Source organism: Bos indicus, chromosome 2 (genome assembly GCF_029378745.1).
Source record: "Bos indicus isolate NIAB-ARS_2022 breed Sahiwal x Tharparkar chromosome 2, NIAB-ARS_B.indTharparkar_mat_pri_1.0, whole genome shotgun sequence".
Taxonomy (NCBI): Eukaryota; Metazoa; Chordata; class Mammalia; order Artiodactyla; family Bovidae; genus Bos; species Bos indicus.
The window spans coordinates 97,974,475-97,988,473 of NC_091761.1; the positions used below are offsets into that span (position 1 = coordinate 97,974,475).

The following is a 13,999-nucleotide window of genomic DNA, read 5'->3' on the forward strand; positions in this document are numbered from 1 at the left end:
GAGTGGGTAGCCTTTCCCTTCTTCAGGGGATCTTCCCAACCCAGGGATCCAACCCAGGTCTGCCACATGGCAGGTGGATTCTTTACCAGCTGAGCCACCAGGGAAGCCCAAGAATACTGGAATGGGTAGCCCATCCCTTCTCCAGCGGATCTTCCCAAGCCAGGAATTGAACCAGAGTCTCCTGCATTGCAGGCAGATTCTTTACCAGCTGAGTTGCCAGGGAAAATGAGACTATGTAATACCAATGAAAAGCTTACCTGTAAATCTGCAACTGTCTTTCCAAAAGCTTTTCTTTGTTTAACGTAGTCCCTGGTTTCCTCAAACATGAATTCACTGGCTGAAACTGCTATCTCGGAAATTAACAGTCTTTCCTATAACCCCCAAATTAGATAGTTACTCTAATTACACAAGTGATTTTCATATGATTTAAATGACAATAAATCACGTAAATAATCTTTATAAAACTCCTAAAGATTAATTTATTTAACTCTTTATAAGAAAAGACTCCCACTGAGATTTATAAGACTATTTCGATCATCTATAATAAGTCTCTTAAAAAAATCTTTTATCTTTATGTATGACTGTCTTTATACAGATATATATAAGTAATTCATTTCCCTCTTCTCTTTACTTACTTACGAGAAAAGAAATTCCAAAGCTGTTTGAGTATTATTTAAAGAAAAAGAACTTGGCAAATATTTTGGCTATTTCCTTACAAAGAGCTAAAAATTCTTGACTTGCAGGTAAGATACTAAAATCATTCCAAGAAGGAATCATAGGACTGAAAATCTTATTTTCCTGACTCACTTATAAGTTTTACTTGGATATCCTTGAGTTCTCTTATTCATACATCCAGTTTACAAAAATCATACATATGATTTTTTCATACATTTTCATACATCCAGTCTACAAAAATTATACATATGTATATATATAATATATATAAATAAATAATATATATAATATATAAAATATATGTGTACTGTACACCTTCAAGTTATAGTCAAGGGACTGGCTACATCACAAGTTCTGTATGCATGGATTGATACAGTCCTGTATTATTCTACTCCAGTCCATCATCTAATCAAAAGGTGCATTCTTTTAATACTTCTGACCTGTGGAAGCTCTTGCATGAGGTAATAGTAGCCTTTATTCTCTTCTCCAAGTAGGGTACCTGCTGGCAACCGTACATCTTCAAAGAAAAATTCTGCAGTATCCTAAGGGATCATACGATTGAGTACAGAATTACCTCATTTAAATCTCCCAAGAACCTGATGAGGTGATTAGTATTGCCATTCAGAAAACAAAACAAATTGGCAGACAAGATAAAGTTGTTAATGATCACAATTAGTAAGTGGTAAACCTGGGATTCAAATCGAGGTCTATCTGATTCCAAAAGTGGCTTTCCCACTGTGATACAGTCATTCTAGTTCTAATACTGTTCTGTTCTGTAGATATTGAGCACTAAGGATTTCTAATGCATATCAAGTAAAACATGTTTTTCTTTTTGGTAACAAAAAAATTACTAAATAATTACCAAGTAGTAGGAAAAAATATTTCCTGTTATTTCATAATTCAATTTCAAAAATAGACAGTATTATTAGGCAGTTAATGTTCTAAAGCAGATTTTCAAAATATCCTAATTCACCTCTACTGCTGACAACAGTGGCATAAACAGTGGAATAAATTTCCACAATCATTTCTGAAAAAGCATATTTTAAGAATCCAGCATAGGAAGAAAGGTATGATTGTGCTATATATAGTTCTATATATAAAGCATAACTGAGTAAACTCAATTGTATATATACAATATATTTTATAAATGATTTATATTATGAAAACAAATTTGTATTATGACTTACCTGGGCTTTTAGTCCAATTTTATCTAGCTTTCGTCCCTTGATAAATCCTTTCATTCCATTTTCCACCAGAAAAAGGCTAATGCCATGGGCAGGAGAGTGAGCCTCTCGATTTGTGATCGCTACTACGATCACAATGTCACACAGCCACCCATTAGTGACAAATACCTGCAAAATCCCATGTATACTGTGAGGCTCCACAATAATTCAGGTCCATGTGTAAGTCAAGACTGCAAACACATTCGAGAAAACCAAACCAAACAAAACATGTTTATACCTCTCTCTGTAACCTCTCCAAATAGTTGCAGTGTTGATTATTCATACATGAGGCTATTATATGAGGGGAAATTATTCAATGTTTCAAAGAATGAATTCTATACATTTTCTTCCCACTATCAATATTGTAAATAATAATAATAATGAACTGATTATTATATTCTATTTAAATTAAAACAAAATTATCTATAAAAATGATACACTATATTTTAGAAAGATGCTTCAGATGAGAAAATGGAATCTGCTTTGAATAGCATGATACTATTGAAGTACTTGTACTTTCAGATTTATCAGTTTTTGAAAAGGCACAGTTTTCGATAGATGGCCTAAATAAGAAAGGTACTGATTAAGAAGGGCTTCACTGGCAGCTCAGCTATAAAGAATCTGCCTGCAATGCAGGAGACCCTGGTTCAATTCCTGGGTCAGGAAGATCCGCTGGAGGAGGGACAGGCTACCCACTCTAGTATTCTTGGGTTTCCCTGGTGGCTCAGCTGGTAAAGAATTTACCTGCAGTGTGGCAGACCTGGGCTGGATCCCTGGGTTGGGAATTTCCCCTGGAGAAGGGAATGGCTACCGACTCCAGTATTCTGGCCTGAAGAATTCCATGGACTGTATAGTCCATGGACTGATTAAGGATTGATAAAACAACAAACTCAATAAGATATTAGTTTATCAAATATTTATCCAGAAGACAAATATACACAAAGTAAATATGAACCACTATCTTCTCATTCTGTATCTTTCCTGGGTCCTCTCAGCTGCTTCCATGGCTTCAGTTGTTATCCATAGGCTGATGACTCCAAATCTTTTATCTAAGCCAAATTTCTTGCTAGGTTCCAGACCTGAATATCCACCTGCTTCTGGACAGTTCCATCTGATAATTCAAGGAACATATGTCTTCCTGCCTCTGCTCCTATTTAATTTGGGTATCAATCTGTTTTCCCCCACGACAGGGTACGATGGACATGTGCACTCAGTTGTGTCCGACTCTGCGACCCCAAGGGTTGTAGCCCACCAGACTCCTCTGTCTGTGGAATTTTCCAGGCAAGAATTCTGGAGTGAGTTGCCATTTCCTCCTCCAGGGGATCTTCTCAACCCAGAGACTGAACCCAGGTCTCCTGCGTTGGCAGGCAGATTCTTTTCCACTGCGCCACCTGGGAAGCCCCCTTCCTAATGTCAGTGAATGGTCAATAAATCATGTTATTATCCTACATAATACTCAATTTGACATACAGTTCTTTCTAATCTGTTTCAACACTTTTTCAGGTTTTTTTTTTAGCAGGGTTCATCACATACTGGCACTAGCTTACCAGTCCAGCCTTATCTCTTATCCCACTTTCTCCTCATTCCTTTGTTTTAGGTGAGATCTACTGTATGACTTGCTGTCCCCAATGTTCTAAGGTCATCTTTACCTATGGGCCTTTGGAAATCTTTTTTCCTCTACTTGAGAGGCCCTTTTCCAACTCTGTTACAATGAATTCTACTCATCTTGGAGAGTAAGTTCAGATACCACCTCCTACAAAAAATCTCCCCAAATTCCCCAGACTGGATTAACTGCTCCATAGCATCCTAAATTTACCATCTTTCAGTTCAGTCACTCAGTCCGGTCCAACTCTTTGCGACACCATGGACTGCAGCATGCCAGGCCTCCCTATCCATCACCATCTCCCAGAGCTTGCTCAAACTCATGTCTATCGAGTTGGTAATGCCATCCAACCATCTCATCCTCTGTCATCCCCTTCTCCTCCTGTCTTCTTCAATCTTTCCCAGCATCAGGGTCTTTTCCAATGAGTCAGTTCTTCACATCAGGTGGCCAAAGTATTGGAGTTTCAGCTTCATCATCAGTCCTTCCAATGAATGTTCAGGACTGATTTCCTTTAGGATGGACTGGTTTGATCTCCTTGCTGTCCAAGGGACTCTCAAGAGTCTTCTCCAACACCACAGTTCAAAAGTATCAATCCTTCAGTGCTCAGCTTTCTTCACGGTCCAACTCTCACACATCCATACATGACTACTGGAAAAATCATGGCTTTGACTCTCCAGACATTTTGTCATCAAAGTAATGTCTCTGCTTTTTAATATGCTGTCTAGGTTAGTCACAGCTTTTCTTCCAAGGAGCAAGTCTCTTTTAATTTCATGGCTGCAGTCACCATCTGCAGTGATCTCAGTATCTGTCAAACTCTATACAAATGATCTAATCCTGTCTCTGTCCCTTTGAAACAGTACAGGCATAAAATGGTGTTGATTACTCTCATCACCTACTATCCATGCCTCTTATAAGAAGATTCATCTCTAAAATACAGATTGCTGATACTAAGCAATAATGGGAGATGGGAGTGATGTTAGTGCTGTGTACATGACAACAAATGAAAGCGCTGGTGACGGCATAGTTGTAAGTGACATAACAGTAAAAAACTCAGTCATCAATAAATCTTCACTGGGTGTATACTAGACACAGGTTTGCTGCTGCTAAGTCACTTCAGTCATGTCCGACTCTGTGCGACCCCACAGACAGCAGCCCACCAGGCTCCCCAGTCCCTGGGATTCTCCAGGCAAGAACACTGGAGTGGGTTGCCATTTCCTTCTCCAATGCATGAAAGTAAAAAGTCAAAGTGAAGTCGCTCAGTCGTGTCCGACTCTTCGCGACCCCATGGACTGCAGCCTACCAGGCTCCTCTGCCCATGGGATTTTCCAGGCAAGAGTAGTGGAGTGGGGTGCCATTTAGGTAAACAAAAACCTCTGCTATCAGTGATATGATACTCTAAAAGATACATTTACTTCTGAGCCTATCTATAATCTCAATCGCAGGTGCTCTCCAATTCTATCAGTGGATTGACGTGATGCTCAGAAAGGTTGAAGGGCTTTTCAATTCTATTAAAAATACTTTTTCTCTTAAGATCTTTTGAAACTCTTCTTGATATTTATAAGAAGTCTTTCCCCTCATTTTTCATCAACATCAAATTCATTAACTATTGTTTGTCCCCTATTTGGACAATGTAAGCCTCACCTTTTCTTTTTCTGGTTTGTAAAAGGCTGCCTGGAAGCTAAAACAACATTTTCCATATTAGTGAGAGAACAAGCAAACAGAACAAAAAGGAATATATCTCAGGTAATATGAATGCTGTACAATTCTTACTGTCTCCAAAACAAATCAGCTCAGTTCCTGTGCCAGCTCAAGTAAACAATTCCCATGTGAATCAGAGATCTGAGAAGACTCAATGATGAGTAGTCTTTAAGGCTTTGTTACCCACAGCATGACTCCAGACAGGAGAGTTATGGAAGCCATTCTTTACAGACCTTGCTTCCATTGAGAATCCAGTCACTTCCATCCTTTTTGGCATTTGTTCTTATTCCTTGCAAATCACTATAATTGAAAGAATTGATTAAAAAATTCATTAATTGGTAAAAAATAAACTATGCAAATGTTGTTATGTATCTACTGTGATAATTTACACTGCTACACCATTATAAAAATTGACATTTAACTAATATAAGGAATGTTCACATAAATGCACTGAAAAATCATGTCTGATATATTCTAAACTGTTTATACAAATGAATATTTGATTGAGATTCATAGAGTAGCCTGATTTTTACAGACCATAACAAGGCCTATACTCATTCATATTTGTGGTTAGGACCTTGCTTCTGAGATTTCAAAACCAACCAAAAGTTGATTTACCTTCCAGCCCCAGGCTCTGTCATTGCTATGGCACCAATACATTTCCCTGCAACCATCTCAGGGATGAAGCGCTTAATCTGTTCTTCTGAACCATAGTTTGTAATATAGGGCATGACGATATCTGAATGAAGACCAAAACCTGGGCCTGTACAATTTGAATATGCTCTTAGAAAGAAAAAAAGAGAAGACAATTTAAAGCACAACACAGTTATTTTTTTTCTCTTTTTAGTTCCTCTGATTCTTAATTAGAAAGCAACAAGTACTAGAAGGTCTTTTTTTTTTTTTTTTGATGTCTGATCGTATTCATTTCGGATTCTGCTAGCTCTTCTGGGCCCTAGGGGATGAGGCACAACAATATCAGTGAGTCCAGAAATATCCTTCTCCCTATTTTTAATGATGACCATATTGAGAACACTCAGATTGGCATCCACAATGCAAACCCGTACAGATGTGCACTTTTTTCCTCTGGTCTTCCTCAGTCTATAACAGGAATGCCCTTCACTCAGTAGCAGTCATGGGTCATGGGTCAAGACACCTTGGTCATGGGTCAAGACACCTTGCTTCATGGGAAACCCTGTTTGTTATTCCCACTGATTTGGACCACATAATCCTTCTTTTCTTCACCTAGAGTGTCAGTGTCTGTGGCCATACATTTCTCACAAAAGGTATGAAGTTTTCGTTGAAGTCTTCCTTCATCATCCACTTCTATGTTTCTGGCAGCCAGTAGCCAGGAAATAGTTGTTCAAAGGGCAGTACTAAACCCTTATCACATTATGTGGTGATAGCTTGTCTCCTCACAAACCCATGAAGTTCCTGAAGGTTTTCTCTCTTTGTTTTTGCTAACCTTTTAATTTCTGGCTCTAACATAATAACAGTGCTCTAGCAGAGCTCAATGATCACTTATTTAACGAATTAAAAGATAAAACATTAAAAAAAATTTACCACCTACAACTGTATTACCCTAAACACAGTAACTATATTCATTTTAGCAAATGACCTTTGCCATAAGGATATATGTATTTCTAATACAGCTGTATTAGAACTGGACATGGAACAACAGACTGGTTCTAAATTGGGAAAGGAGTACATAAAGGCTATATACTGTCACCCTGCTTATTTAACTTATATGCAGAGTACATCATGAGAAATGCTGGAATGGATGAAGCACAAGCTGGAATCAAGGTTGCTGGGAGAAATATAAATAACCTCAGATATGCAGATGACACTACACTTATGGCAGAAAACGAAGAAAAATTAAAGAGCCTCTTGATGAAAGTGAAAGAGGAGAGTGAAAAAGTTGGCTTAAGGCTCAACATACAGAAAACTAAGATCATGGCATCAGGGCCCATCACTTCATGGAAAATAGATTGGGAAATAGTGGAAGCAGTGACTGACTTTATTTTTGGGGGGCTCCAAAATCACTGCAGATGGTGACTGCAGCCATGAAATTAAGAGACGCTTGCTCCTTGGAAGAAAAGTTATGACTAACCTAGACAGCATATTAAAAAGCAGAGACATTACTTTGTCAATAAAGGTCCATCAGATCAAGGCTATGGTTTTTCCAGTGATCATGTATTGATGTGAGAGTGGGACTATAAAGAAAGCTGAGTGCTGAAGAATTGATGCTTTTGAACTGCAGTGTTGCAGAAGACTCTTGAGAGGCCAACAGCAAGGAGATCCAACCAGTCTCTCCTAAAGGAAATCAGTCCTGAATACTCATTGCAAGGACTGATGCTGAAGCTGAAACTCCAATACTTTGGCCACCTGATGTGAAGAACTGACTCATTGGAAAAGACCCTGATGCTGGGAAAAACTGAAGGGGGATGAAGGGGATGACTGAAATTGGATGGCATTACCGACTCAATGGACACGAGTCTGAGTAAACTCTGGGAGTTTGTGATGGACAGGGAAGCCTGGTGTGTTACAGTCCATGGGGTCGCAAAGAGTAGGACGTGACTGAGTGACTGAACTAACTGAATACAGCTGTGGTCATGGCACAAATATGCTTATTCATTCTCCCACTGCCGTACATTTAGATTGCTTCCAAATTTGAGGGATTATAATCTAACAAGGCAATGATGTTTGTACATAGCTGTTATTTTTTTTCTAACAAATTATTTCCTAAAGACAAATTCCCCAAAATGGCATCCAAAGAGTATAAATATTTTCATTTTTTATGTAGCCATGATTTTAATCACCAAAGCACTTATTGCTCCAATATATAATGTCACCAAGAGTATATGAGTCACTTTTACCTGCAAGCTTGTCAGCACTGGGTATTATGACTTTTCATTTGGACTATCTTTTGTACTCAAAATGATATATCTCTAGATATAATTTAATTTGCATTTGATTGGTAGAAAGGGTAAACTTTTTCATTTAAAAAGCTATTTGCATTTCTTTTTTGATGAATTGATAGTTCAAATCTTTTCCCCATTTATCAACTGAAATCTCTGAAACAGTCACATGGGTCAATTAGAAATGAAGCAACTACTTTATCAACTTAAAAGGAGATTTTCGATCTTATAAGAAGATTAGAAATTATTTTAAAATCATCTCAGAAAGGAGAGAGAACAAAACAAGATTCAACTTCAAATGTTTTCATACTTACTGCTCCTCCCAAACAATAGCTGACGAATACAAGTCCCCCCCAATGCCACCATGGTGATCTGCAATACTGATACCAAGTAGTCCTTGTTTTCCAGCTTTTTCCCAAAGCTCCCTACTCACTTCTCCAGCTTTCTCCCATCTGCAAATAACAAAACATTTTAAAATCAGAAAAAGTGTTTTCATATTATTTAAATGGCTACAATTTGAATTTATGAATGATTTTGAGCAGGAATGGTCCCTTAATTTAAGATAATAAAGGGGGTGCTCTCATACTCTGTGACAACAGTAGGGCCCAACAGGAATAAGAAAGACTCCTTTTTCCCAGCAAGGGCTCAGCCACTGAAAAACCATGGGCTTTGTGTTTATCCCAGCCCTCCCAAATTCCTTTTCCTCTCTATGAACATGCTCTCTTTCCCTTGCTGTGGGGGGTCTTGCACACAGATCACTGTGGATGCTGACCCTGAACTGCAATTCTCTGCTCATCCTGAATAAACCCATTTTTTTTTTCTTTGCTAGAGAAATAACAGGCAATCAACTTGTCTTAGGTCAACATATAAGTATCTTTAATTTTTTAAAGTATTTGTTGATTTTGTTATAATATTGCTTCTGTTTTATGTTTTGGTCCTTTGGCCACAAGGCATGTGAGATCCTAGCTCCTCAGCCAGGGATCAAACTGGCACCCCCTGCATTGGAAGATGAAGTCTTAACCACTGGACCACCAAGAAAGCCCCTTAACATATATTTTTTAATTGTGTATTTTAAAATTCATTTAAGAAGCTTTGAACTAGTTTATGCATGCATGTGCACTCCATTGTGTTCAACTCTTTGCAACACCATGGATGGGTAGCTTACAGTTAGTTCACCAGGCTCCTCTGTCCATGCAATTCTCCAGGCAAGAATACTGGAATGGGCAGCCATTGAACTTGAGTTTCTTACACTGGCAGGAGGGTTTTTTACCTGCTGAGCTACCAGGAAAGCCCTTGAACTAGTTGAAGAATCCCGTAACCTTACATTATTATATTGAAGAGTGGTAAAAATGTTAACAAAGTACTGAACACAGTACTGTTTCTATGAAACAACAAAGAGCATTCTAGAAAACAGTCCTTCTTGGACTTCTAATGTGTATTACTTTAAAAGAAAATGTCCATCAGCAGATGAATGGATAAGAAAGCTGTGGTACATATACACAATGGAGTATTATTCAGCCATTAAAAAGAATACATTTGAATCAGTTCTAATGAGGTGGATGAAACTGGAGCCTATTATACAGAGTGAAGTAAGCCAGAAAGAAAAACACCAATACAGTATACTAATGCATATATATGGAATTTAGAAAGATGGTAATGACAACCCTGTATATGAGACAGCAAAAGAGACACAGATGTATGGAACAGCCTTTTGGACTCTGTGGGAGAGGGTGGGATGATTTGGGAGAATGGCATTAAAACATGTATAATACCATATAAGAAATGAATTGCCAGTCCAGGTTCGATGCAGGATACAGGAAGCTTGGGGCTGGTGCACTGGGATGACCCAGAGGGATGGTATGGGGAGGGAGGTGGGAGGAGGGTTCAGGATGGGGGACACGTGTACACACGTGGCAGATGCATGTTGATGTATGGCAAAACCAATACAATATTGTAAAGTAAAAAAAAGTAAAAATAAGAAAATAAAATAAAAAAAAAAATAAAAGAAAATGTCCCACTTACTCTGCATGATAAGGAATCACTTCTTCTTGAAAAAACTTCCTTACACTTTCCCGGAAAATGTCATGCTCTAAAGAGAAGATTCTTCTAGTTCCTATATCTGTTAATTTTTTAGCAGAAGAAGTTTCTAGACGTTCTTCACCTCCAGAATGAGAACATCTTAAAAATACAAACACATTAAGAAAACTCAGTCAAAGGTTACTCTTCATATCCAAATTAATGTCATTGAACAACATGGAAAATTAATTCTATAGGATAACATGGAAAAAATTCTGACTCCCCTCAACTCTACCCCCTCATCACCATCCCCCCTGCCCCCGAGGCACTTTAGAGACAAGTAGAGAGTCTGAAATAGTACAAACTGGTTCAGATTTGAGCAGAACCACTTTAGGATCTGCCTCCATAAATGAGGTTAAGAAGTAGCTCACCCTGATTCAATTCAAACTTTACTTCCAAATCCATAAAGAGGACATCGTGCCTAGAACTAATCACACATGTGAGCTGAGGTAGACTAGCACTCTCATGTGATGCTGATTAAAGAATGTAAAATTTACCTGATGTCAACTAAATAAGGTACAATTCAAATAGTACAACAGAATAATCATCATCATGTAGTCAGTTGCTCAGTCGTGTCTGACTTTTTGCAACTCCATGGTCTGCCAGGCTACTCTCTCCATGGGGTTCTCCAGTAGCCATTCTCTTCTCCAGGGGATCTTCCCAACCCAGGGATTGAACCTGGGTCTCCCACATTGCAGGCAGACTCCCCACCATCTGAGCCATCATTTATATGTGGAATCTCCCATGCAAGTCAGGAAGAATAATATTGATATGTTTTCATGTAATGTACAGTATTTAAAATAATGTAATCCCCATCAATATTTTATCCAGAATTATACAATTTCAAATATCAGGTATATAACATGCAAACTGTGATGATTTTTTAATTGATTAATTAATTTTAATTGGAGGATAATTATTTTACAATACTATGATGGTTTTTGCCATACATCAGCAGGACCGTGTTGATTTTTATTGCTACATTACAACCTAATTGTAAAGCGATATCAAAATGCCCACCAGTCTCTGTAGGGATTAGTCCAGAATTATTCAAGATCTTTGGAAACTGGCCTTTCATCTCCCTGCAATGCCCCATGCTGCTGCTGCTGCTGCTGCTGCTAAGTCGCTTCAGTCGTGTCCGACTCTGTGCGACCCCATGGACTGCAGCCCACCAGGCTCCCCCGCCCCTGGGATTCTCCAGGCAAGAACACTGGAGTGGGTTGCCATTTCCTTCTCCAATGCATGAAAGTGAAGAGTGAAAGTGAAGTCACTCAGTTGTGTCTGACTCTTAGCAACCCCATGGACTGCAGCCTACCAGGCTCTTCCAACCATGGGATTTTCCGGCAATGCCCCATACCAGGCTTCAAAAAAGACATCTCTGTAGTTCCTTTTGTTAAATGGTCTGAATTCAGATCTTGCCCCTCCTTAGGGGTACACCTAAAAAGATTTCAAAATTCTGTGTACCACTTGATACCTTTTGAGCTCACATCTAAAAAAACTTTTTATCATGTATTTGAATATTGCCCAAAAGTATTTTTCTGTTTTGCATGATACTGTTTTTGGATTTCTCTCTTCCTTATTTAGACTCTGATCTGATCCTATCCTTTCCTTCCTTTTCCTTTTCTTCCTTTTCTTCTTAGTCCAGAAAAGACTAAGTCTTCTTTATTGGCAATTAGGCATTTCTTTTTTCCCCCTGAAATGGGCTATTTTTGTCTTTGCTTAATGCAATGAACTGAAATGCAATGGACTAAATTGCACTCGCTTCCCTCTCCTCAACCCAATTCATATGTTGAAGCTCAAACATCCAATGTAATGGTATTTGGAGATATGGCTTTGAGGAGGTAATTACAGTTCAATGAGGTCCTAAAGCTGGAATCTAAACCAAGAAGCTAGACTTACATTATAAGAAGGGGAAGAGAGAGATACAGTTCTGTGTACACATAAGGAAGGGTCTAGTGAGGACAAAGGGAGAAGGCGGCTGTCTACAGGCCAGGAAATCAGGTCAATACTGAAATCAGATTGATTACAGTCTTTGCAGCTGAAGATGGAGAAGCTCTATACAGTGAGCAAAAACGACTAGGAGCTGACTGTGGTTCAGATCATGAACTCCTTATTGCAAAATTCAGACTTAAATTGAAGAAAATAGGGAAAACCACTAGGCCATTCAGATATGACCTAAATCAAATTCCTTACGATTATACAGTGGAAGTGACAAATAGATTCAAGGAATTAGATCTGATAGACAGAGTGCCTGAAGAACTACGGACAGAGATTCATTAAGTTGGACCATAATGAAAGCTGAGTGCTGAAGGAGTGATGCTTTTGAACATTGGTGTTGAAGAAGACTCTTGAGAGTCCCTTGAACTGCAAGAAGATCAAACCAGTCAATCCTAAAGGAAATCAGCCCTGAATATTCATTGAAAGGACTGATGCTAAGCTGAAGCTCCAATACTTTGGCCACCTGATGCGAACAGCCAACTCACTAGAAAAGACCCTGATGCTGGGAAAGATTGAAGGTAGGGGAAGGGGACGACAGAGGGTAAAATGGTTGGACTGCATCACTGACTCAATGCACATGAGTTTGAGCCAGCTCCGGGAGATGGTGAAGGACAGGGAAGCCTGGCATGCTGCAGTCCATGGGGTTGCAAAGAGTCGGACACGACTGAATGACTGAACAACAACAGGCCAGGAAGATGGCTCTGACCAAGAAATGAACTGGCCAGTACCTTGATTTTGGACTATTCAGCCACTAGAATAATGAGGAATAGATTTCTGTTGTTTAAACCACCTAGTCTATAGCATTTGGTTATGGAAGTCTGAGCTGATTAATACACTTAATATGTATATTGTGTCATTTTGCTTTAGGCTTACCTATTATAAGCAACTCTTAGTTGAGGCTTATTTGTTAATACAGTCTGAGATGTCTTTTAAGCGGTAACCTTTAGTTGAGAACATTTAATAGTACAATTGTTATACCTGGTCTGCCATTTATCTTCACTGATATTTTTCTGGTTTGCTACTCTGTCTTCCAAATCATCATTTTTAATAGCTTATTTATTAATATAGCCAACAAATACTTTCTGAGTGTGTAATATGTACTAGGAACCATTCAGGCAACTTGGGATACAATAGCAAGCAAAGGTCTTGCACACCACTGTAACATTACAGCAATAGAGAGAATAAAATCTACTTCATTCTCTACTGGAAGGATTGGTTCCAATTTCTTTATAATACACAATGTCTTGGTCCATACTTGGCGTTTTTCCTCAAGGGAAAAAATGTGCTGAGACTAGGGTACTGAGACTTGAAGACTCTGAATCATTTGTCAGCATGATTAGTAAATAATAGAGTGAAACTTATATTTGGGTCTTCCTGGATCTTAAAATTTTATATCCCATGTAACATAAAGGAAATATTTGGAACATTTCTAAATAAAACACACTAAGACACAGGAAAGTGTGTGACACAGAAAGAACAAAGACTTTCAGATCAGTCAAAAGTGTTCAAAACAGAATGTGCAGGGGGAAGAAAATCAAAACACCTGGCAGTAAGTTTTTGGAATATTCATTTTTTCCCAAGACCAAGGAACCAGTACTAAACATATTGGCCCCATTTCTCCCCACAAAAACCAGGAAATCTGTACTGAATAAATTGTTCATCGTTTTCCTAATGCATTAAACTGCTACTAATCTAACAGGCTAGACTCTAATTATTATTATCATAATTTTTTTAAGCCTCAGTTCAGTTCAGTTCAGTCACTCAGTCGTGTCCGACTCTTTACAACCCCATGAATCGCAGCACGCCAGGCC

The 13,999-nt window shown here is 38.6% G+C and overlaps 1 protein-coding gene across 3 annotated transcripts in view; it reads right to left on the reverse strand.

The window, feature by feature from the left end:
* The window catches only part of ACADL (acyl-CoA dehydrogenase long chain), a 41,276-nt gene that overhangs the window by 22,444 nt on the left and 4,833 nt on the right, over positions 1-13,999 (reverse strand). For 2 of the 3 annotated variants that reach the window (XM_019976213.2, XM_019976220.2), the window contains exons 2-8: positions 10,137-10,292; positions 8,429-8,566; positions 5,818-5,982; positions 5,433-5,499; positions 1,863-2,027; positions 1,116-1,217; positions 258-371 (exon numbers count right to left, since the gene is read on the reverse strand). In XM_019976213.2, coding sequence (XP_019831772.2) covers positions 258-371; positions 1,116-1,217; positions 1,863-2,027; positions 5,433-5,499; positions 5,818-5,982; positions 8,429-8,566; positions 10,137-10,292 — 907 coding nt within the window. The remainder of the gene's footprint in view (positions 1-257; positions 372-1,115; positions 1,218-1,862; positions 2,028-5,432; positions 5,500-5,817; positions 5,983-8,428; positions 8,567-10,136; positions 10,293-13,999) is intronic. The other variant, XM_019976227.2, reaches the window with a different exon arrangement.